Raw genomic sequence first — 26,502 nt, 5'->3', positions numbered from 1 at the left:
TGCAACTAAAAAATGATCAGAAAAAGCCTGCACATATAAAGTACTTTAGATATCAGGTAAACCTCTAATCAACTAAAATACAAAGGTACGTCAGGCTCGTTTTCTTGTTGTGGGCCCTGGTGAAAAATAATTCAACCATAATGATGCATCTCTGTGAAATCCAGCCAAGTGTTGTGGTGTGAAACCATTTTCTAGTGGATAAGCATTTGGCCAGACACGAGCACATAAATAAAACTTACAAACAGGTGAGTGGAAACATATTGTACTATGAACACTTGCGACTCATTTTCACATCAACCACAGCAACCCTCCTCCCCATGTAAAAAAATACACAACCAAAAACGGAAGCCACAAAACCAGTTGACATTTCAGTAATTTCAGCTGCAGCTTGAGAACTACAATAACAGCCTCCTCATAACTCCATCATCCTGCCATTTCTGACCAGAGTACGGCTTCCATCCGAGACACGTCTAAGCTTTTCCACCATGGAGAGTTTTTTTCACTCACCACAGTGGAACTGCAAGCTCGCGTTGGCAGGTTGCTACTTTTCCATTACAAGCAGCTCCTCTCAACGCTCAACTCCCCCAAAAAAGACCTCACTTGTCACATAGCCAGCGTACCAAAGCAGAGGACCAACAGAGGCGTCAGTGTCTGCTCTCATTTTATCTACAGGCCTTATGTTTAGTCACCTACGAGCGCTCGGTACAGTTCAGGCCGACGCCGGTTTGTACTAATGTCCCAAAAGTCCTTTTACCTATCATGAAGCAACGCAGGTCTGTCAGGAGGTGTTTGATATCCCAGTCCAGTCAGATGAGATTCCACAGAGCTTCCTTTCAGTACTCTGTCCAATGGAGATCTACTATGGGACGAGAAGGCTCCATTTGACAAGCTCCAGATCCACACACATTAAATAAATAATGCTCCTGTCGTCACACTCTCACAGAACCAGCCAGATCAAATGCACCTTGGTGTCTCCGGTGTCACCGCTAAAGGATTTATGATGTAGTCAGACATACATGGATTGCCTTGGTACTTTTATCTCGCTTACATTTAACAGGTTAGCATTAACCTATTTAGGATGTTCACCACTACCTCCAATGGCTTTTTTTTTTTTTTCATTGCTGTTCATGCTTTTTTGTTTTCTTCCCCCATGTTCCATCAACAGATATGAAAGGCTAGACAGCAAAGAGACGGTGGGAATGTAAAAATTGGATGAGCAAGGAAGGCAGTTAATAAATATATTCACAAACATGCTTTGATCGATATTAGCTTCTGGCAGATATTTCAGGAAGAAAGTGCAGTACATGCATGTTCCATTTATTTTTCCAGCTGTAAAATGTCAGTAGAAAATCTTGTTTGTTGTTTGTTCCAGAATGCACTGCTGAATCTGTCAAGGAGCGATACCGACCTCATTAAACAGACCAGTTATACATATATACTCTATTTTAGATTTCGATTTTATAATGTTTTAAATCAACTACATGTATGTGTGTGTAAATCAATTTATTTTTGACTTTGATTACATGTGGTATGTTGTTGGCAAGTAGCCGTGGGTATAAGCAGGATAGTACACTGACAAGTTTCTATGTTTGTTCATTCCATGTTGGAAATTGATGTCAAGTAGATGGTGGACTACCCAACGTGAAGCATCTCGATCACTCGGGTCTTTTTATATACTGACATGATGATGTTGAGATCAATACACCTGCTGCAGGACTTCTGCTTGTTGGTGTCACTAAACATTGTGACATGAGCTGTGTGTTTAAGGTCATTGAATAAAATTGGGGCTGATGATCAGTCTTCTCTCTGATGGTGTTACGTGATGGATAAGAATCTAAGGTGTAGAAAATCTTTGCACAGCATAATGACAAGGAGCCTCCCTGTATATTTTCATGCTCGACAGTGTGCAGACATAAAAGTTTGATCCAAGAGAAAAACGAAAAAAGATTACATAAAAAGACCGGTATGTTTTTGTGAGTTACAGAGCACGCTGGAAAATATCCTTCCAGACTACATCTTTATAATCAGGTCACAGGTTTAACGTAAAGCACAAAGACACAATGGAAGAGACTAAATGGACAGTTTGTGTAATCACATAATTCCATCACAATGGATTCTGAATAATAAAGTGTGAAGATCTTCTCTAAATAATAATTACATTTGCCCCGATTTCCAAGTTCATTCTGAAAGAGATTTGTCAGAGGACATTTCTGCTGCCGTCCTTTATGGCAAGACAAAGATAAAGCTTAAAGGAAATGAAAATAGAAAAGCCAGATTATTCTTAAGTCTTAAGTAAAATGCCCAGAAAGACCTTGAAAATGTCTTAACTGTTGCCTCTGCCTATTTCAGCTGCGTGATAAAATATTTCCAGGGTTCCAGAAGGAAACCACCGAGCTTGAGCTTATAGACAGGAATGTTATTTGATCAGTCAAGATGTCAGAAATATGCTGCGGTCAGTCTGAAAGACAACCACCACTTATACTGCAGGCCACTGCCATCCACACTGGTCTATGCCAGATGGTCTCCTACCTTATAGTTCGGCTGGAAATGCAGTACTTCCACATTGCGTCCCACACAGCAGTGACATCACCGGAGGCATCAGACATGCAGGAAAAAATTTTTCATGGCACCGAAAGGAAGTTTCAAAAAAACTTTCAAAAACACAAAACTGCCCCTAAAAGAGCCAGAAGAAGTACAGCCTGTGCTCACTCCCTCCTCGACCACAAATTACAGCTTACATCTCTCACTTTCCATAGAGAACCCACAGAGAAGTTCATTCTTTCGCTGCTAAAGTTACTTTGTCTGTGCCTTTTCGAAGCTCCCCTTGTCCCAGTTTATGTTGGACTCAGAGTTGCTGCTCTTGCAAGCTGCCTGATGACCAAGTAAGGCAAAGGCCCAGTACATATAGCAGAAGAAAGTCTTCCCTCTTCTTAACAAAAGCTCTCCACCCACATCGAAACGCACACCAGTCCTCTTTTGCTTCTCTGCAGACACCCCTTCCCTTTTGTTCCTTTTTGTTCTGTCCAATGCAATCTTTCACTCAGCTGCTGCTCCCAGGATGCATCATGCTCCCCAGTGGTGATGGGCAGGGCCTGTGTTGTGTATTTGATGTGTGCTTGTTTATTTGGAAGTGAAACGAGAGAGAAAGAGAGAGAGCGAGAGCGTGTAATAAAGTAAGATTGAGAGATGGAAAGAGCATGAGGGCTTTCAGTCCCTGTGTGTATGGTTATACTTGGGCCAGTGTCCAACAATCACACTGCTCTCAATGGGAAGGCCATGCAGGAGGGAGGGTGAACCCCAGTTCAGCAGCTGGGAGAGGCTGTTTTGAGTTACTACGCCGACCTCGCTTTAACAACACGATCTCACTCCTGGAGACAATCTCACTATGTTACAGTGAAGCCAGAGCAATGTAATGAGCTACGCCCCGTGACCAGGATATTCCAGGAACTCTGTGGGATTAGACACATAATGAGTTGTTCAGAGTGTGCGGAAAAAAATAAACAATTGTCCCAAATAATTAGAAAAAACCTCTTACTCATAGACTGAAGTCAGCTGTTGGCAACAGTTAGCAAAAGATTTAATAAACTATTGGGAACTTATTTGAGCACAAACCTCTTGAAGTCTGTCATTTTGAACTAGAGAAATAAAAAAATATATGATATAAAAATAGACTAAAATACTGGTTATAATACCATAACCGTATGATACTGAGGTTGCACCTACAGCTGGGGGATTCCTCGAGGCCTTCGTTCAAAGAACACTCAGTTATGCATTATTAATGAATCATGGACATACTGTATTCTCACCTTCAGAAGGCTAATGCTGATGACAACTGTGTGTTTATATACGTGTGAACACATTAGCATGTAGAGAATGGACAGAAGGCAGATGCCTCTGACTTTCACAGATCCTGAATCTTCACACTGCAGCTCGCTCTTGTTTCAGACATCAAACATCTGCATGAAGGGATGGGCGTGAAAGAAGCCTCTGCAAACATCACCGGTTAGATAATGTACCAAAACACCGCAGTTATTATCTGTACAGCTCTAAAACCTGGTATCTAAATTATGTTGTTTAAGAGGGGAGGTAACAATTCAGAAGAACTACGGTCCTCTGAAGCAGAAATTGCAGCTTGAAGATTATAGACCATCAGACACACGGTAGACCACCCACACGTTAAAGCACCTTTATCATCATGGGAACTCAAACTACCTCTGTGTTTTTCTTCACATCTTAAGCAGACAATGGTTATGTGCAAAATGACTCCACGTGCATCTCAATTTGAATACCTGCAGTCTATGCATGCAATGCGGAGCATCACATATCTGTGTGGTGATGGGCATGTTTATGTTGTTTTTGTTTTTTTAAATGATGTCAACACGGAAGCAGGGAGATGAGTGATGTGCACAGAGGGGGAAAGAGTAGTGTTTACCTTAGAAACATACCTGGAAACTGAATATAAGTCAGTGTGAAAACCTCTTAACATGTTTCATTCAAAGAAAAGCCGTTATACTGTGTACGTTGCATCTTTGCTGTGATTTACAGTTTGAAATGTCGGCAAAAACATGAAATAATATCCAATGGCATGGCTGGCACGTTGAGGTTAAAGAAGAAGAAGAAGAAAAAAAAAAAAAAAAAATCAAAAACACTATAGATTCATTAAATTTGATGCAAGGTGCAAAGCTAGTGTCACGAGACGAGGCGTAGATTATGCAATGGGTGAAAGGTGAGAGGTCGCCGCGGGGCAGAGATGAATTAAAAGCTCAACTCGTCCTTTCCAGCAGTGGCAACGCTAAACAGACACCAACAAGGTCGTACTAAGAGCTGAGTTACTTAACCAAGTGCTTCTACAAAATAACAGCTGTAACCTGGTTCGCGCTGAGAGTGATAATGGTTCCGGCAGCTCACACTCCTCTGCATAATGTCTTTCAGGCAGCCAGTGTGTCAGCCTGTAGAGCCGAGCACCACAACTGCTTCTCTATCAATCAGCCATGTTTGATGAAGTCATTCTTCCAGAGTCTGTTTAAAAACACATTGATTTGCTGAATGTTGGGAGCACTTCAACAGAGGCAGCAACATCAACACGCTGTCAGATAATAATGAGCTGTTCAAACCACGTAGCGCAGCTAGTAAGAAATGATCTACTGCCAATTTTTAAACATACCTCTTGTAAAAGTTGTTGTGTGGGTGCAAACACAGCACATGCCAGTAATCCAGGCAAAACGCTTTGAACTTCCACATCCTCGGCTCAGACGGTCAACAGGGCAGAAAAGCAGAGGAATCCAACAACGTTAAAAGGCTCCACGAGCGCAGGAGGCTGCTCATTTCTTCAGCCAGTGAATCTCCCAGCATGGACGTCAGCCTGAGTGGTTTTAACCCGCCCAGAACAACCACATCACTCCTGGACCTGTCTCAGTCATCGTCAACCCATAAAAGCAGGCCTATGAGGAACCCTTCTAGGATTTATTTGGAACAAATATTAATGCTCGGGATCCGCCTCTCCAAAATAAGCTCTATGTTGGCTGCTTCGCTTCTGTTTTAACTCTTATCCAGGTCAGTCAGTGTGTCCTCTGTGCCGGTCCCTCCACACAGTGCGTCAGCCCAGGATCCTCCGAGACATCATGGCTACAGCCGAAGCTCTGCGCCGCTCCAGCAGGCACAGGTAGAGGAATGTGTAGGAGCGCAGACACGAGGAGGGATTCTCCAAAACTCACTCATCTCTGTCTGAACCAGCCCAGACTCAACAGGGAGCATCAAAGGCCTCCTCTTCTGTCTCTTCCTCTGTTGCATGAGCAAACTTTCTTACGAGGAGACAGACAGGGTCTTTTCTCTCGCTGTCAGCGTGTCTCTTCCTTCCAGCTTACTGCCATCTTCACCTCCTTTTCTCCTTCCTCCAGCAAAATCCTGAACATTCTCCCTCCTCCTATTCCTGAACCCTTCTCCTGATCCGTTCCCTCCTGCTCTCTCTGTCTCCCTCTCCCTGTTACAGCTGCTGCCATCCACACAGGACCTCCCAGAAATGTGCCGATTCTGGTTGCTGGGCAACACTACCGTACTACTGAAGCTTCAAATGGGAGCCGCGCAGAGCAGCCCGCGATTGGTCGGCTTTTCAGTGGGGAGGGGATGTTGCAATGTTGTATGACCACATGCGTTTATACACATGCTTTGTTGAAATAAACATGAGCTTCAAGTGCTCTCAGATTTTGTCGGTATCTAGTAAAGGGGAAAAAAATTCTGCTTCATTTGATCTATCAAGGTCATCGGAACATTTTAGGGAAGTACAACTGCTCTTAGGCTGCTTAAACAAATGCTCAGTTATGATCGATAAAATGATTCATGAGCTGAATTAAACAGTAAGGCTGAAATATGAACGGTGCAACGTTAGAGCTATGTAGAGTTAATGCAGTCAAATTTTATTTCAGGTTGTTAAATCTGCATCAAAAAACGGTGTGTCTTCATAAGAGCCATGTTCTAAATGTGCTGCAGTTTAAAGGAGAGCACACATAAAACGTTGGCTCTCTTTTCTTGCTAGAGGTTTTTTTTGTGTGCATTTGAACACAAGCACAGTGCTGTTCTTTCTCTGCCTGAGATGCAGTGCCACCCAGTCCCAGTGGTCATGGGAAACAGGCGTGGAGGGCCTCTCATCAATATTCAGCCGCTGTCAGTGTCCAAACACGCAAACACTGACAATGCTACATAATTACACAAACAAGTACACTCGCATACGCATACATCAACAAACAATATACAAACATCAATATCAATGTCTGCGCATATTCACCATTAGCACACTAATTGGTATAGTTAGCTCTGTTTGGTGTCAATCACCGCACGACTCTTTTCACACACAACTTCTGGCACAATATGGGCTGCGTCTGTTTTCCCAAGCCACGATATAGAGCAACACAAAGGCTATACTGAGAGCCTGTGTGAACAGCAGGGACACTGAGGAATGAATTCATCTACACACCATTCAGGAGTCTTTTGTCACAAAAACTAAGGCCTCCTGATTCACACACAACTCACATCAAGTGACCGCACACTCTCGGTGTCTTTTCTATCCGTGCCCTTCATCTCAGTTTGCTCCTGTGAAAAACAAATGCTCTCAGAATGAGTATTTCACTTCGTCCCTAAGTGTACTTATCTTGCTGTTTAAATTCCTATTCCTGCACTCTGGATACATGGAATTGTTGGAAAGACACATTTAAAGCAGATTATCAGATGATATTTATAGTTAGCGGCTAATGCTCGATAAAATCCACCAACCACAATTAAGAGAGCAGTTAAAAGGTAAGAGACCTTAAAGAATATTTTTTTCATCGCTTTCAAAAGCTCATAATGCCTTTTGTTCATCGTGATGATTTACTCATGTGGGTCGTGACAGATTGAGAACCCTTTTAGTTCCCTCTTTGTAACTCAGTCTGTCAAAGGCAAAGAGAAGCAATTATGACAGCTCTAACTGTCATAACCATTCAGTGGTTCTGATTGGAGCACACGTGACAGGCTATTACTTGTTTTGTGCCGGATAAAGAGCTGAGCAAGAGTGTATACAAGCACAACAGGCTATAATTTAACGAGTAGATGGATTGATTGTTCAAAGTGGCAAACTTTGGCAAGTTCACACGTGTGGTGAACTGGTACTTGTATCTACGACAATGCATGGATCCACATATCAGAAGTTTTTGCTGGCAGAAGTCAACATTTTTTAGCGTTTGAAAGAGGCGCTGTGTTTCCAGTGATAAATTGCTTTTTTTTTTTTTTTAAATAGAGAAATGTTTTGACTTAGTAAGATGCCTCAAACCACTACTGGGATTTTTGATGCTCTTCCACATCTTTGTGGTGTTCACTACAGACCCTGAAAACTACTGAATTTCTGCAGAGGTCAGTGTCAAGGTCAATGTCACACAAAGCTACGAAAACAATGCAAGCAAATATGTGTGAAAAGTAAATTAAGGATATAAAAAAGTGACAGATTTTTCCTTCTTTTTCTTTCCTGACTAAAATCTTCATTACACTGCAGGAGGATCAAAACACATCTCCATAAAAGATTAATCAACACAGAGATATCCCACCGACTCTGCGGCCAAACTGAATAAATGGCCTCATTTAAATAATCCTTAGGACAAGTTCTTATTGTTTGTACTGTGCTGCTGTATTATACTGTAGAACATTGATAGAGGCTGATAGTGAGCATTATAGTGAAGGTACATCACTTCTCCCTGCGACTGACACAGTCAATCACAGATAAGCTGCCCAGAGGATTTCACCGTGGCCCGGTCTGAGCAGGAGGCGTGCGGTCAATAAAACACTTCAATAGAAAATGGCCTGCTGCAGAACATGTTCTGGTCAGTGGTAAAAAAAAGTATAGTGGACAGGGAATCCTACTAAGCTTTAGGAATACAAGAAAAGGATGCAGGAGTGAGAATAAAAATGGAGGAAGTTGTCCTGGCCAAAGATGAACTTCATTCCAACCCTGACTGTACCTTGTTAGGCTATCTTGCACTTATATATTACATATAATAACCATCAATAAAGGCTAGCACAAGGTCAATTGTATGATGTAAAAGTTCAAGGTAAGTTCATGGGTTCTACCCATGATTGCATGAAGTATAACAGAGAGCATGAGCTGATTTTAAGGTCTGTGTGAAGGACAGTCTCTGAGAGAATGTGTTAGAAAAGTTCACCCCCTGGTGGCAGATCGGAGAAGCTTCCAGGTTTTCAAAGCCAATAAGCTGATGTGATCGGAGGAATGAGGAGTCCGACAGGCGTGCTGATTCACTCAGACTACATCAACACACAAAAACAACAGGGAAATTATTTATTCCTCGTTCATGCCACATCAGAGACGCATTCAATAACTGGCAGACCTCAGATCTCCAGTTGCCAACTTCACAAAATTAACCAGCATTTTTTTGTGGTTTATGACTGCTAGATAGAAACTGCAGTATAAACATTGGGATGATTTATGATCAGGATATACAAACGACAACACTTAGCACATGTTCTTTACTGATGTGTCACACAGTTTTGGTTCTTCTGTTTGGGATGAAAACTGAATTCCTGCACTCAGCTGGGAGACACCATTACTAGCAAAGACGGAACCACAGAAGCTCATGAGTTTTTCTCACGAGCATGGCAGTTTATACTACAGGGCGGATAATATCATTTTACAGAGGAGCTCTGGGGAGCTAATCTTACATTAAAGTAAGCACAGCACAGTTTGCATCAGCAGAAGCTCTTGCGTCACAGAGATCGTACAGTACAGCTGTTTAGCCGCCAGCCTGGAAGCAGCCACGCAGAACAGAAGAAAAAAAGGACAGAACAGAAAAGGAGGAGAAGGAGGGCGGGAGACATAAAACCAGGAAGAAAGAGAGAGAAATGAAGGATGAGAGAGATCAATAAGTACAGACTCACTCCTCCAGTTTGGGCTTTGTATTGAAGCAGAAAGCATAGACAAAAAAAGAAAGGCGAAGACAAAGAGAACAAAAAATGGGGAAAAATCCTTTGTGGCTCGTGGAGGAGGATCACATGACTTTCAGTCTCTGTCAACTATCCTGAAGGCCTTTTATAACCCGCGGCTGGGCACAGACCTGATGTAGGACGCCGTCTTCCCTGTCAACGATGGTACGCTTAGATGCAGGACCACCAGCACAGCGCAGATGTCCAACACAACAGGCTGCATTTGTCAAAAGCACACTGCTTAGTTCTGCTATAGAATAGAGAAGATGATCGTATCTTCTTTTGTAACTATATAAATATTTGTCCTGTTGTGCAGGCTTATAACGGCGCCATCACATATCACTGGGATTCACCATTTAACATCCCTGATAGGATTAGACTGTCTTGTATGAAGTAACCAAATGCAGCACATACTGAAATTCCAGAGTCATGAAAGCAAAACACACGCATAGAGAGAATAAATAAGCTTGAGTCATTCGGTATGCAATCTGTGGAAATGGATTTAAGTGTGACAACATTATTTCAATTGTGAAACACCGAACAGAAAATTATGGCAATCAAATCAAAATACATAATAACATGCTCAGCGGTATCGTGGTATGGTTGTTATTATATAAAATCGTAGCTGACAAACATATCCTCATATCTGTTTTTATATTTGCCGGAGGAACAAAATGTTCTGGAGATGAATCCTTTTCTGGAGCACCCAACTCTTCTCTGTGCTGTCGCTTCTGACGCTGCTATTGGCAAAGGCAGGGGCTTATTATGGGCTGTTTCAAACCACCAATGCATCAGCACTAGCTGCTCCCCTGAGGAAACTTCAACTCACTGAGATGTGTCCCGGAGAGCCCAGCAGCTCCCATTGGTTTGATCATCCTTACACACGGCTGACAGAGCTCCAGCTGCAAACTTAGCTCCACTGAAAAGTCAGTGCCAGCCAGCAGATGTCCAGCTGCTGACGTTTTAGCTCGCAAATGACAGCCTTTGAGCTGATTGAGCTCAGCCTTAGCCAAGTTTGTGCTATTTTGGCAAAAGCCAAAATGCTACTGTCGCACTGGTGGGAGAACTGGCACAGTCGGGTCCTTTACTGAACACCTGCACTGCCTCAGTGAGGTGATTTTTGACCTCTGTATTATCCATTCTTATCTATTAATGATTGATTGATTTGAATTTTATTTGATTGCGTTTTTTCCTGGTGTGTTCCGTCAAAAACATTGCTGAAGGAGCAGAAGATAGAATAATAAGGTGTGAATGTCCTGCTATCGGTCGCACATTAAGAATGAAGTTGATAAATAATGTGTTATAGAGTCTTAAAGGCTGCATTAAGTATTGTGATGTTCTAATGACCGTAATTATGTCCACTTCACAGCCTGAAAGTAGTTGTTCATTGCAGAGGGCAGCCACTGTAGATATCAGACGAGTGAACCATCAAAGAGTTATTATAATGACAGGCGTGAACATACTGTACACACGTGATTCACTTCTTGCTCTGTAGTTGTATGCCCCCATCCACTGACGCCACGTGAAGTGACAGCATGCTCCACGCCAGTCCATGTGCTGGCAACGCAATGCATCGTGTGCAGTTGTTGTCTTACGCAATAGCTCCATGCATCCTATGGTTGCTGTCTGCAGCAGAGGCACATTCGGAGCAGCGCCGGCAGTTGTCTTTGTGCCCGTCTGCAGACCGAGCACACTCTGCTGTCTAGTATGGGAATGTGCCGTCAGCTCTGGTGACGCACTCTGTTTTTCATCAGTGCTGGCGTCACTTGAACGGGGGCATTGCATTTACAATTTCTCAGCCAATGATGGGAAACGGGCACTGCTGCTGAAAAAGGCTCACGGCACGAATGCCCTCTGAGAATGCATGACATTATCTTCATGAAGGGTAAAGCCCATTGATGTTTATTAACCACCTTGTCTGCGAAATGTTCTATATTGAGTGTGCTGCTGAATATATGAAAGACCAAACCTCCTGAATGACGATGTCGTGGGAAACGGGATTAACGTCTGCTTTTGTGCACATCTCGACTCGAACACGTACATTTGTTAGGATTTAGAATAGCAGACAGTTGCCTATTATTAGAAAGCAATTATTCCTTTTCTGTGCACAAGCTATGTAAACAACCACTGAACAATGTGTCTGGGCAGAAGTGCTGGTACAATGTGTCTATACATTCATGTCAAATAAAACCAACTCAGAGATTGTGGATTTGGCAATACTGTTACAGTCTTGTTTTTTTGTACTATTTCACATAATATAATGTAGTTAAAATATTGATTTTGCACCAAATATTTTGACTTGTGCAATGTGAAAAATGCAGGATCTCTTTCCTTGTACCAGTAAAGCGTATACTTGACACACGGCGATCCATTAACAGACCTGGTTTGACTTGAGTTGCTTTTTCTTCAGCTTTCCTTGCAATCAGAGAATACATTTTCAGGCAAACACATGGCACACACATTTGTTTGGGCTAAACTGAACAAAACACACCTTGCATTTTGCAATATTCATCTCAAGGCAACCTGTGCGTCCCTTCAGGCCAGAGTAGTGAAGTGTAATATCCTTAAAGGCCATGAAAGCCTTTGGCAAAACCCAGGATATCCTGCTCCTCCTCCTTCCTCCTTCCTCCTCTTCCAAGTGTTGTCCTCCTCCTCCTCCTCCTCTTCCAAGTGTTGTAGGCACAGCATTAGAATTCCAGAGGGGCAGGGGCTGCCAGCGATGATGAAATGACATTTACAACAGAACAGGCTCATCCCACTCCAGCTCCTCATTAAAGGAGTATTGGCCCAGCACTGTAAGCCTCCACATTAGTGTCAATCTGCAGCACATCTCCTTGCTCCCTGAACAACATCGGCCAGTGTTTCACAAAGTCATGGATTTGCACACTTGCACACTTTCACACATTCACCTTCCTGAGGTCTGCCCCTCGGCCATGTGACTTTCTGTGGTTAAAGATTTCCTTGGATTAAAGCTACGACGGAGCAGGCAAGAAAGATATCAGCCTCTATCTCAAACCACAGACAGGCTGAAATGTTCTACTGCTTGTTATGCAACAGCAAAAGCATTTCTAAATCAAGCATGCAGTAAGATCATAATTGTGAACCGGTACACTGAAGAAACTTGAGAAGCTGAGGAATCTAGCTATGTGTTTATGTGTGCTGCTGTACACAAGAAATGGAAACAAAGCAGAGATTTAAGCCATTGAAGGGCAGTGGCAGATTGCCTGTGAAAGACTCAGTGGAGACTCATGAAGGTCTCATATTCATTAAGATGACTGATCCCCATGTACAGCATTAGATCATGACATGACAAGGTAATTCAGCTCAACATTATGCACCAGCTGGTAAGGACATGCGTGAGAAATGTGTGTTCATGGTTACTTTTACAGGGTTGTAAAGGAAACAGAGGGTGCACAGTGATGCGGATTGCACATGCTATAACAAGGAAAACAAACTTAAATGTGCCTCTGCAGAGAAATAAGGTGGCAAATGCTTATTCAGGTGAATGTGCTACGTACTAGCAAAGGGCAGATTGTGTGCAGAAAATTATTGTGCAGCACCATACCCATAATAAAACTCTATTGTGACTCCGAAAAGAAAAGAAAGATAATACAATTTTGTCAGCCTTTTTTTTTTTTTTTTTTTTATCCCTGCAGGATTAACACGTGATTTCACTGAAGAAGGAATGCAAGCTTTCCACACACAGACTGTAGGACTCATCGTCATTCCAAAAATAACAGCTCAGACCCAGCCGCATTTTACACACACAAGCGCACACAGTAGCAATGCCACACGCACATACACATTGTACCAATCACACACACTCACACACTCACACCCACAAATATACAGCAGAAGCCGCGGAGAACTCATGTGCCCAGTACGAGCTGTCACAGCATCATCCAGAAATTAGTCATTTTTCCCAGCCACCCGAGGCTCTAAAACCATCTCTCACATGACTCTGTTGTGATTTCAGTCATAAAGGGAGGCTCGCAAATACAAAGCAACACTTAGTTTTCCTCACTTTACATTAAGGCACACGGTATTAATTCATGGTGGGGAAATCTGACAATGTCATTCACACAAACGCATGTCCCACCTCGCCGCTCCTCCCCAGGAGAGAGAGACGTTGTTTACGAAGACCACGGGAAGGGAACCCGAGAGGACAGAGCAAGGTCTGGATGCCAAAGGTGACTCAGCACGGACACTAGACAGGTAGACACCGTGTTTTCCACCACCACCCACTCGACCGCTCTCTCTGTGAATGGGAGCTACACGAGTGGCGCCCGGGCAGGCGAGCCCGCCTGTCTGACCGTCCGACGAGCATTCACACCGATCACGCTACTCACATGTCGTAGAGCCGGTAACCCATGGCCGAGCCCGGTCTGCTCGAGTGGGACCCGGGGTCTCGCGTTCGCCTGGGGTCTGTGCTGCTCACCACAGCGCGCCACACGCTCGGTTTGTCCATCCTGTATTTCTGGTCAACGGGACTCGACGGTGGGACGGCGTGCGCACACGGGCTCACTCGCATTCACTCTCCCTCTCCCTCCCAGTCACAAACATGGGCTGCCAGAGTGCAGTGTGTGTGATGTAACAAGGAGCATCCAAGAGGCTGGCAGGCGGTGGGGGGGAGGGGGTGGAGCGGCGGCTGGTGGTGGAGGAGGAGCAGCGGGGTGGGTTGGGGTGTTGTAGAGCCGAGAAGCTAAATGAGCTGCCTGATGAGAAGCCTCCGCTCTAACGCGTGGTGGATGGATGGTGAGTCTTTGCTGTATCAGTGCCAGGGGTGACCGCCACACCTTAATAAACACAAGAGGACACAACCTGCATGAGGGCTTCTGGGAGATTAACTGGGATTTTACTGCCTCTCATAAATAGAGAGGCATCTGCGCACACCTCTCTTCACCCTCTTATCTGCTCTCAGTAGTACAGTCCTCGGCAGGGCCACACGATTGGCTCCTTGGTCTCCATAGAAACAGGAGGATGTGTCAGAGGTAAGGCTCATTATCATGCCTCCTCTCTCCCCTCCCTCCCATTTTGTTTTGACTCCCTCTTTCCTCTCCTCTCCTCTCTCGCTTTTTCCATTTCTCTTCTTCTCACATACCCCCCCCCCCTCCCCCCGGCACTCTGCATCTATCTCTCTTCTGAAATCAATGGACTTTTCTCTGTAGCGTCTTTCACAACACACGAGCCGTTTCAGAGTAATCAGGAGTGGCACAAACAGATAAAGATGCCGCATGGCTTTGGTTAAGTTCTTATGCAGGAAAAAAAAAAAGCACCACAGAACTATGACAGAGGTAATGTAGGTATATGAATATTTCACAAATGATCAGCTGGAAAATCGGTAACAAACTGTGCCTTTCTTAACTTTTTAATGCCAGAAACACCAAGATAGTGTACTAGAAACAACATTGCTTGCACGGACATTGTATTACGCACAAGTGATACCAAAACCAGAATGGAAGTGTGAAATCCTAAACAGATATAAGGCAACATAACCGAAGATCTTGTCTTAATTCAGGAGAAAAGTAGAGGTTTTAGCCATAAAATGGGTGAAAATGAACAAAAGAAACTGTGGATGGTGCAGAGCACGTTGTGCTTTCTGTCAGTCAGCCACGTTACTGCTGTGTCCCTATTAGGAAATAGCTGGTACTGTTGTTGACACCTTCACCAGGTAACAGCATCCAAAGCGGGACGGTGGGCAGGCAGGAGAGTGCGTATGAATAAAAGCTGTTGTCAGGACTTTATAAAGCTACACACATACTGAACACGCACACGCAAACAGGCGCACACACACACACACCTAGAGACAGAAACCTCAGGCTGATGGCTTATAGTCTCCAGGGGAGGATGCGTTTCATCCCAGGCAGACTCGATGGCATGCTGCGCCGTCGATGTATTGAGTGTTGATGTCAAGGTGAGTAATGATGTCAGACCTTTGTATTTTTTTTGTTAATGAGCTTGTGTAGTGGGTAATTGTATATGTGCGTCACCGAACTGCAATTACACCGGCTATGTAAGCTGTGATTATGAAGCGCAAGTGCCCGATTGCTCAAGCCCTGCCGTACTGTCTTCAATATGCTGTGTGTATCTTTGTGAGTGTAAGTGTTCACAAATCCTATACACGTTTTGACCATGTCTCAGTCCGTTAACTTGAATCGCCCTATTCAGAACGGGATTTCGAAACAATAGCTGGACAGATTTCCATTTATTTGACTGTGGTCATGCTCCTCAGTTAAATATTAATGTTGTTGGTTTCCCTAGAGGATAAACCCTTTCCATTTCGGCCACCCTTCCATCTATGCACTCTCACGTCATAACATTCACTTTACACACAAAATGTCAAAATATGCAGAGTGCCACCCATCTGCATATTGATGGCAATCAGAGCAGTGTTAGTCATCAGACGGTTCATGTTTACAGGAAAATATACACTCACTTAATTACCCAGGAACAGGTTAGTATAATCATTTAACATGTTTAATTCCTGTCTGTTCTGAATATTGTAGCCTCCAAACTCACAGACCTTCACAATCGCAGCCTTTTAACCAGTTAACTATTGTAATGTCTTGGAATACAGGACTTGTAACATCACCTTAGAGCACAGAGACAGTTAATTAGCGAGGACTGGAAAAGTCTAGCACAATTCAACCAAAGACTGTCATGTAACTTAACTTCCAGGTGGACTGTTGGCCAGTTTGTGTGCTCCCTCTAGAAATGTTCTGTCTGTCTGCCTGTCTGTCTGTCTGTCTGTGTGTCTGTGTGTGTGCGTGTGCATGTGTGTGTGTGGGGAGGGGTTCTGACAGGGGCCACGGTGAGCTCCGTTCCAACCCAGAGCAGTGTTAGTAGTCAGGGCACACGCAGACAGAGGAGCACAGTGGAGAACAAGATGTTCGTCCACACGGACAAATAACTTGAAATTCACAGTTGCAGTTTTTCAGCAACAGAAGAGAGGGTTTTGATGCCTCCACATACACACACTCAAACAACACTGAAGTTATTATTTAAGGTGCAATTCATGTTCTTGTGTGTAGCCCGACATACATGAAAATATGTTGCTATGTGACCAAATATTGCATACTTTGGCCTTCTTGTGCCAACCTCCCAGTTCTTCTCTGACACCATATGGCCTCTTCTACTCCAGCTGGCCTCAGTGTATGATGTGGGCTGCTGAACTGCAAAATAATTATTCTGTGCAGGATTGTATGCAGAAGGCACCAAGCACAGATACACTAACATACAGCATACGAACACACAAGGAACACACGTGAACACACACTGCAGAAACATTTACCATCACAGGAAAGACACACGATGAGTTTAAACTGAATTAATAAAGAGTCATTTCTTTGAAGAGAGAGCCAATCAGAGATCTTACACAGCGAGTGCACATTCAATGAATGTAAAGAAACCAGTCTGATGACATATTGGAGAAACAGGAGCCAGTCAAAGGACTATCGAAATGGATCTTAAACAGCAGAGAAAAAAATAAATCAAAGGTGCTGAGTAAGAGTGATCTGTGTTCTTACCAACCCGGTATCTCACTAAAGCGTGTAATACACCCACCAGTCTACTACAGGACAGTGTGTCAGTGTCACAACTGTGTCTCGCCTAGTCGTAGAAAACCAATTGGGAAAATTAAACCAAGTGGAAAACCCTGCGGTTAGAATTAGGAAAAAAATGAAACACGGCTAGGTTTAGGAAACCAAAACCACGTGGTTGGAGTTACCAAAACTACTTGACTAAGGTTAGAAAGAGATTTCTTTAAACAAATCGAAGTTGCTTCCTCGAGGACCTCCTTGGTAAAAGTCCACTTTTTTGAATGACACACAACGCATTTTCCCCATCGAGGCTCGGCCAACCGTCACACTGAACCTCACATATCAACCTGTTGACAGAAAGATTTATGGGCAACAATTTGGAAAAAAAGACACACATTTCATTCTTTCCAGCGAAGGTGAATATTAAAAATGTGATATTAATTTGATCATCTTTGGGTTCTGTATTGTTTTAAGTCCAGTTGAAGACTGGCACTGAAGCACTCGTGTGATGGACATTTGTTCCATTGTTGTCTGACATTTCATTATCTACACAATTAATCAGTTCATAGTTTAGATTCATCAATGATGAAAAGAATCGTTACTTGCAGCTCTATCTTACACCAAAATCTGTTTTCCAATTTCAGTTGTTGCTGTATGAATTTGTCAATGTTCAAACAGTAGAGACAAAGAAAAACAACAACTCAAAAGTTACTCAGCTGGAATTGAAAATCACACCATTTCCTCACAGAGCTTGTTTCTCGCTGAATTGGCTGTCAGTGTCTGCCGAGTTGCTTTCGCTGATATAAAGACAGATGACAGAGATGTACAAGTGCTGGAGGTCACAGAACAGTGCACTGTGCACTTGAACTTCTCAAAACTGATGCAGCACTTTATTTCCATCAAAGTGCAATCTGTTTTTCCCCTCCTCAGAGGTGGCTAGGTGCCTTCTGTCTTATCACGCTTTAACAAGGGAAACTGCATTCAGAAAGCAGTGTTTTTGCATGCGCCTGCACAATATGTGGGGGGGAACTGTCTGAGCCTAACAGTACGAAGCCTTATTTTGTCCTGAACTGAGCTGCTCTGCAGGGAGCCTGTCTCATCTCATGAGCCCACTTCAAACACCTCAGAGAGAGAGAACGAGGAGCAGAGAGCGAGACCAGTGGGAGATAACTGATATTTATTGCAGCACGTTAGAGCTGACAACCACAAGATGGCAGTGCATCACCTCTTCTGCATGAGCAATGCCACCAAGCTGTGATCAATGCCTTCACTAATGTTGGGAAAACTCCCCCATCCCCCACCCCCCCTCCAGGTGTGTTGTTCGGCCACATGTGACAGACCAAATGAGGACATATAGCATGCCTTATTTAACAGCATTAATCAAACGTGTGCATTCAACAAACTGCTTTTAAGTAAGAATAAAGATGAGTGTACCAAATCCCAGGAACTAACCTAACAATGTGCCGTTTACGTGCTTTATGACAAGTAATAGTTAAAACAGTGGAAAAACATCACAGCTCATGTCCTCTTCAGTTATTTCAGCTTTGTTCAGTTTTCTGTGACCTTTTCCCATGAACAATACACCCATATATTTTTATGTTCCATAAAAACATTGTGCTAACCACCCCAATTATGGTGTCAACAGCTGGGAAAACTGACCTCCCTCCCTTCGATAGTGACCTCTCCACCCTGCTCTGGACATGAGAGGTGAGAAGTTTAGTTTCCCTGCTGTTTTTCCATGTTGCAACGCAGCGCAGCCTCTCTGTAGCTCGCTGGTAGAGGGCACAGTGCTGTGCAAAGGCTCCTTCTGTCACTGAGTTGGCCTCAAGCCTGAGAACATCAGAGGAAGAAGATAGACGAGCTTTTCATGGGAGGCCAAACAAAGAGCCGTCTCTCTGCCTCTAACTACAGACAGAGCCATTACTTGACCCGTCAGGCCTCAGCTGAGGCTGCCATCACAAGTTTAGACTTCTCGATAAGCTATTAAGTCAGTAGTACTGATGTAAAGCTGCTGCGCTCCTCATACCTGATAGGTTCAGCCAAGGAAATTGTACTCCGATCCTAAGAGTATATTAATGTAAAAATCCTCCATCACATAATTAAGGAAAAGTACAAATCTTTTATCATCAAAACAATAGCACAAGTAGGCATTCTGTAGAAAAATGACCTCTGATATATCATTGCATATTATATTATCAAGTTGTTAAAACTGATGCAGCAGTGTGTAAGGAGCATTTTACTGTTCTAGTTGGTCAATATAGTTTTGACTATCTAATACATACCTAAGTTAAATCCAGTGGGGCACACCTATAGGGGGGACTTCTCCTCAAAAGGTCAAAAGTTTAGTTTTTGTTTACCTATTTGGTCCTAATAAGAACCCCAAATAAACATTATTCAATTTTTTTGCTCAAGTCAAAAACGTTGGGAATCAATGGTTTAATCATATGAACAGTTACATAAAAACGATCTGATAAATGGTGGAAATACTTGTAATTACATGTAAGAACTTTACTTCCTCATATCCACTCCTTAACTAGCCATGGCATTCATGTCACGCTTTATGTTTAGAACAGTATATTATATTATAGTATAGTTAAGATGTTTTTCAGTGATAAAAATCATTCTAGCCAGAAGCTTATCTCACTGTGGGGTCAGTCACAGGTTATTATTCTCAGGTCTATCATTTCATGTACACTAACTTGCCTTTTCAGTTTCCCCCACTCTGATTTGTGCTCCAAAAAAATATGTATTTAATCTTTATTTTCTTAGTAATCCTCTTGTCTCATACAGTACAGAGAGGTAGAATTTTTTTTTTTTTGTATTTTCCAATATATTACAAGTGAATTTTCAGTGAAAAGCCAATAATAAGGTGTTGTATTGTTTATTATTCTCCAAATCCGATCCCTCTGTCATATGCGGTTTGTCATTCTGCTGCTCACTCGCAGGAAATTGCAGCAGCGTCTTGTTAATATCTTGTTGCACATTCACAGACAAATCCCCCCTCTTGAGTACTAAAGCCAAAAAAGCAGCTGAGAACAAGCGATCACGCTCTCCAGGTTATATTTCCCGGGGAGAAGTGTGCTGCTCCACGCTGCCTCACCCTCTGCTCCCTGTGAGCAGCGACACAGAGCCGTGGACCTGCAAACGCCTCCTATCAGACTGAGATGAGGATCTGAGGCCCTGCTGACTGACATTACTGTGGCACGGAGCTGATGAAAGGATAAGCTGTGGGAGGAAGTCGCACAGTATCACTAATCCCTCACTATATCTAATTTACCAGGGAAAGTGGCAACGGGAAATACAGTGAAAGCATCGGCCGACAAAAAAAAAAAAAAAAGAGGCGGTGCTCTGACATGTTTTCACTGGCTCGAGGTGCATCGGTTGTACTTGTATCACCTAAAGCCGTTCCATATCACACTGATGTCACACATGATTTTGTCTGGCAATGTAACACCTGTGCTCTGTCACCAGACATCTGGGAGCTTTTTCATTACTACTGAAGAGATGCTTTCACTCCAGGCACGTTGCAGTTATTCAGCCTTGACTGGAACCCAAACTCCTGCCTTTCTGAAGAGGAGCCCACAAACACACATTTTGTTATAATTAAGTTGCTTTTTCAAGCATACATATTGCAGATTGCAAAGAGTCCCCCCCCCCCCCCCCCCCCCCATCTGCTGAAAAAAGAGATTTAAATTAATATTTTACAAGAGTAGTATGTCTTAAGTCATAACCGTATCACAGACAATGTCACGGTAAATTACTGAGAGGCTGATATCTGATTGAAGATTCAAGGGTTTTAGACCTGCAGCTGTGAGTAGGATGTGTGCTTGTTGCAATGATAAAAATTTGTTCTAGGACATTTTGGTTATTGTGACTGTCAAGGTAATGGTGTACTTCCTCACTGACAGCTCTCGCCTTTGAATAAGAGCAGATAAAACTGAATGAAAAATGATCTATAGAAAACACTGTGTTTGGCTTATTATACTAACAGACCTTGACAACATGATCACATGATTAGAATTTATCATTATGTGTATGTTTCCACACTGAGTGGAGGCCAGCACAGAGTAATTATTTTCATGATTAATATTTTTTTCAATTAATCAATTATATTTGAGAAATTTGAGAACAATTGAAATGCACATCACAGCTTCTCAGGACATTTTTAAATGCTTTTTTTCTATTCCAATCAACACACTAAAACAGAAACATGTTATGTTTACAATAACATAAAACAGAGGAGGCTGGAACAGTAAATAATTATTGTAACGATAGATTGATTATCAAAATTGCTGATGATTTATTTTCCACAACCTGATTAATCCAACAAATTCTATTTAAAAATTACAAAAATCACAAAACGTTGAGCATTGATATTGCAATAAAACAGTTTGTGGTTGTGGAGACATGACTAAATATTACATTGTCAGCGAGACATTTGGGTGCAGCATCGATTTAAATCTATCTGGAGTCCTTAAAAAGAACTGGGACTCAAAATAGATACGAATCACTGCCAAAATGCTCACAAGTGACTGCTGGCCAACCGTTATTGTATCATCATCCTACAAAACTGTTTATGTGTGGTATGGCTGCCTGAATGCAAAACAATGACAACTACACACATTCATGCAAGTCTCCCTTGGCCAAAAGGATCAGCATCAGAGCCGAGGGAAGTGAAAGGCACATGGCACAAAGAGCCTCGCCTTCTCCTCTGTTACTGAGAGTCGAAGCAACTTATCATGGCGTGTATGCACTACTGAATCAAAACTGTGTGTTTTCTAGTGATCCGGCTTCAGAGCGCAGCGTGAAGCCTGTAATTAACTCTTCGAGAATGTGATGACGAAATAGAAGCTGGGAACTTCAAAGACAACCGCAAGCTTTCCCAAGATTTCAAACACATTATGGAAGTGCGCCCTCTGTTTCATGGGCCTATTAAATCATTGTGCAGTTGTGATTTCCCATCTGGTGAAATCAAACCTTTACAATACTAACAGCAGTAAATAAAAAGGCCCAATAAAGAAAAGATTCATACAACTGGCTGAATTTTATGGCGGGGCGGAGAGCCCTTTCATTGCTGCTGTTTTTAAGCCAACACTAACTCTTCTAAACAGCAACTGCTCATTCATTTACCAGAGACTGTTTGCTGCCACATACAATAAATGTTTACGGTGTCGTTAAGCCTCTTTTCCAAATGATCTCAGATATTGTCAAGGCCTTGCAGAGGGGAAATGCTGCAATGAAATAACAGTCAGAACGCAGTGTTCCTGAGCCCACATGTGATAATGTTCCTCGATTTTTACACTACATGTCACTTGTCTCCATATTCACCCCTGCTTCTACATCACAGCCTCATGAGATACCTTCCTGCCTTTGGCTGTCAGCAAATAACAGTGGCTGACACTGGGGGTGGGGGTCTGTGATCCCAGGAAGGCAGGCCATTCCCAGGAATCAATAGGCTCTGCAGTGGTATTATCAGAGGGCCTGGAGATAATTGTAGGTTCTGTTCTGAAATAGTCATTCACCATAATGAAGATCATAAAGCATTTGAATTATTAATACATGAAATGGAGCTCCAAGTTCAGATGTTTTTTAATGGTCAGATCCCAAATCAGAACCTAGAACACAAATAAACAGAGCAGTGCAATAGTAGCAACTTTACGAGCTTTTGGCAATACCATGGGAGCCTTAAAAGAGGGATGTAAACACTTACAAAAAGATTTATGCTTCACCATGACTGCCAAGCCCTACTTTTACCTCTGTAAATCCCCTGCCCCATATCTATTAATCAAATCTTCTTCAAATTGACGAAACAGAAAGAGAGAGACAAAGTCAGAGAGGGTGAACAAATACAGACTAGCAGATGTTTTTTGATTGAGTAGAAGAAGAAAGATAAATATCTGGAGAAAAAACAGGGGGGATCAGAGGAGAGGCGTGAAGTGAGGAAAAAGGAGGGCGAGAGCATCTTGGGTATTTAAAAGCATTCATTCAGCCTTGAGCTGGGCTTGATGGGTGCAGAGAGGTCTTAACTTTGGACGGGAGTGAACTAGAAGGCAGCTGCAGGCAATGAATGCAGCAGCTACAGCACAGGCAAAACCTCAATCAGTTAAAACATGCTTTTACTTCATGTGGTTTAATGATTCTGAGGAAGTGACAGAGACCAAAAAGCTCTTTTTTGCTCAATTGATGAGGTCCTCTTTACTCTTAGGTTAGATTTGGTCATATAATTAATAACACACTTCTTTTGTGCCATACCCTTTCAAGTTGCAGCCATATGCCCTCAGTAAAATCCAGATTCTTCTCCCTCCGTAAACCGTATAGAGCAATTATCCTGTCTCACAATAAGCTGCAATCCTGCAACCCTATTGGACTGGCTCAGCGCTCCTGCTTCGCTTTCTCAATCTGACATAAACACACTTCCTGGTTTCACCTCTCCCTGCTACAGAGCACTCCACATACAACAGTCACAGGAGGACAACGACAGCAGGAGAGCAGCAGAAATGAAGAAGCCACAAGTCTTTACAATACAAACTACAGCCACAAAAGAAAAGCGTGGGAGAGATCATTACAGAGGAGGACATGGGAAAATAAGGTTACTGAAGAAGAAAATGACAGAAAAAAAATTAGAGAGCCATTATGTTTAGCAGGTAGGGCATACAGCAGGTAGGGCATACAGCAGGTTGGGCATACAGCCCCAATAGGATGAAGTTTGGTCCGTCTAAATCTCATTATCTGTGAATCCCTGCAAAACCTCTGTAATCTGATTTCAGAAATATAATTCTGTTTTACCTTTTTATTTTAGAGTTGACACAATGAATTGATTGTACATGTCCACATACCAAAGTGTCCCTGTGCCAGACAATGAATTCCAAGTTGCTCCCCAGCAACGCAAGCATCTTGTACAGCGGCTCTGTCACCACTGGTATGTAAAGGTGTGTGAATGGGAGGCAAATTGTAAAAACAGTTGGACATTTTAAAGTTTAGAAATTTGACTTCAGTTCTCTGGTAAACATATTTTGCCAACCTCAGACCTAATTTGGCATTTCTGTACTGTAATTTCTTGCTTTTTAAAGTCCGGCATAAAAACAAGGCGACGATATATTTGCCAAAAGCTAATATTGGTGAGTATAACAGCCTGGCCCATCATTCTACTTCTAGTTAATTATTCCATTAGTTAAATGTCAGAAAATCAACAAGAAGCTATTTCAAAAATCAATGAATTGCTTGTAATTTTTTAGGTTGTATGGGACAGACGTGGAGTCAAAGAGACTTTGACCTTTGACCACCGAAATCTAATTAGTTCTGAGTCCAAGTCGATGTCTGTGCCAAATATGAGGAAATTCCCACCGAGCATTCATGAGGTGTTGTGTTCACGAGAATGTGATGAACGGACAGACAACCCCAAAACATTAATGCCACGGCGCAGAGGCATAAAGATACTAAAAATTCTCTGGTTATATATTGTCAAATGTGAGAATTTGTTTGACCTTATTTGTCATATATAATGTGATTTGAAAATATTTTGGGGTTTTAGACTGCTGATGGGACAAAACAAATATGAGAACAATAACTTGAGCATTGGGAAACTACAGCCTTATGGGTATTTTTCATATTTTTCTGACATTTGTATTGCTTGAGAAAATAATTGTGATATTAACAATAGTCATTAATAACCGTAATCGGTGGTTGTAGCTGTATTGTATTTTGTTTGTAACAATAAATATGGTGGGTAACGTAATTACCATATTTTGGTGCCGAGTTTCAGACTCTTGTTCTGATGCTTTGCATAATGAGCTGCAGGAACTCCGGCCTCACCTTGTCAAAAATGTGAAACACTGTAACTGCTTTTTATCATACTAGAGGCTGCATATTGCACTTCTCTGCTATATCTCAGTCAGGTTCACATTATGTTTAATACAGCCGGATATTCATGCAGTAGCCCAAGAAACCATTTTCACCACTTTCACTTATGTTGGCAGTTGAGACATTTTTTATAGTTAACGGCAGTTAAAGTATTAATTTTCTAATTCATATAAAATTAATTCACCTTCTGTCATTTGACCATTTTAGTTTTTTACTGTTTTAACATTTAGTTCTTTTTTTAATTTTCCTATAATTTCTCCTCCGTTCTGCTCGGCAGGCTCGGGTTTATTGCCAACTCCTGACCGACTGCGCTCGTGAGCGTTGCGGTCGAGTCAAGAATCAAAAGACATTAAACACCTTGAGGAACATGTTGGTAAATTTGATGTGGGTTTTCTGATGGAGGTCAGCTAATCTATCACCTTTGTTCTGGTTCAGATATTGTATTGCACCGGGGCTTTCATTGTACCCGTTACATCTCATTCGGCTGGGTGATGATAACAGTGGAGAGAGCTCATGTGTGAATCCTCCGAGTCATATGAACAGAGACATTTCGCTGTCCAAGGTGCTGAAGTCTACAGTCATTTCAATTTTTTTTCTCCCAGTTTTCAAGGTATGGGGCATATTGTTTTTAATGAAACATGCAATTTAAGTGGTGGAAGAAGTATTTAAATCCTATACTTAAGTAAAAGTACCAATACCGCATTGTAAAAATACCCCATTACCACTAGAATATCGACATTTTAAAGTTCTGGTTTCGTCTGACTAATATATTATTATAAATGACATCACTCAATTATTAATAATGAAGCATCAATGTGTAAGCAGCATGTTAATGTTGTAGCTGCTGCAGGTGAAGTTGCATTTTTAATGTCAGCTGCCAAAGCGATGAAAAGTGTAAAAGAAGTGTAAAAAAAAAAAAAAAACAGCAAAGTACAAATACCTTAAAACTGCACTTTGGCACATGTGCTTCCCACCACTATGCAGTTGTGTCCATTAATTAAGCACAGCTGAAACAATTAATTAACTGTTCAAGGAAAATGTCAAAGATTCTCTGATTCTAGCTTTTCAGTGTGAAGAGTTGCTGCTTTTCTGTGTATTTTACTTCAAATGGTATTTTGGACCGTTGGTTAATGAAAAACAAAACATATGAAGATGTCACTTTGGGCTCTTAGAACATAAAATTCAATTTACGTCTTCAACTGTGACGATTTAGATACAAATCTAACATAAATGTTATGTCAAACATTTAAATGCAGCAAAAAGAAGCCTGCTAGACCTGACAAAAAAAATGGGATTTGAATAATCTCCTCACTGCATGTTTTAAGAGGTTATTTAAACAGAACCATAACAAGAACAACATTTGTGGTCGATCATTTATTTTTTTACAAAACAAATCATGCAATGACAAAACCTGCTGGCACTGGTGTTTCTTTGTGCTCCAGACATTTGGATGAGATTGCTATTCCATTGTGGTGGTAGTGACAGGAAGTTTTTACAAGCTTATTGTTGTAGTGCTGAACTCATTTACTCTACATTCCCGCTTCTGATAATGCTAGCAGGTTTAGTGGCAGAACCATCATGACCAGCGGTCCATCAGCATTAATGCAAATATGCACATTCAGGCATGGGAAATAAGTTATTACAT

The 26,502-nt window shown here is 42.2% G+C and overlaps 1 protein-coding gene across 6 annotated transcripts in view; it reads right to left on the bottom strand.

Moving 5' to 3' along the window:
- The window catches only part of iqsec1a (IQ motif and Sec7 domain ArfGEF 1a), a 90,038-nt gene that overhangs the window by 36,308 nt on the left and 27,228 nt on the right, over nucleotides 1-26,502 (bottom strand). The window contains exon 1 of one of the 6 annotated variants that reach the window (XM_069140682.1): nucleotides 13,809-14,178. The exons of 3 other annotated variants lie outside the window; for them this stretch is intronic. In XM_069140682.1, the coding sequence (XP_068996783.1) occupies nucleotides 13,809-13,990 (182 nt within the window). In that variant the 5' untranslated portion in view covers nucleotides 13,991-14,178. Of the gene's footprint in view, nucleotides 1-2,529; nucleotides 2,554-5,164; nucleotides 5,968-13,808; nucleotides 14,179-26,502 lie in introns of those variants that run through there. 2 more of the 6 variants (XM_069140685.1, XM_069140686.1) reach the window with 2 other exon arrangements.

The sequence above is a fragment of the Embiotoca jacksoni genome, unplaced genomic scaffold (genome assembly GCF_022577435.1).
Source record: "Embiotoca jacksoni isolate LCO1_2020_lvr unplaced genomic scaffold, fEmbJac1.0.p SCAF_9, whole genome shotgun sequence".
In the NCBI taxonomy this organism is placed as follows: Eukaryota; Metazoa; Chordata; class Actinopteri; family Embiotocidae; genus Embiotoca; species Embiotoca jacksoni.
This window is presented reverse-complemented; position numbering and strand designations above follow the sequence as displayed.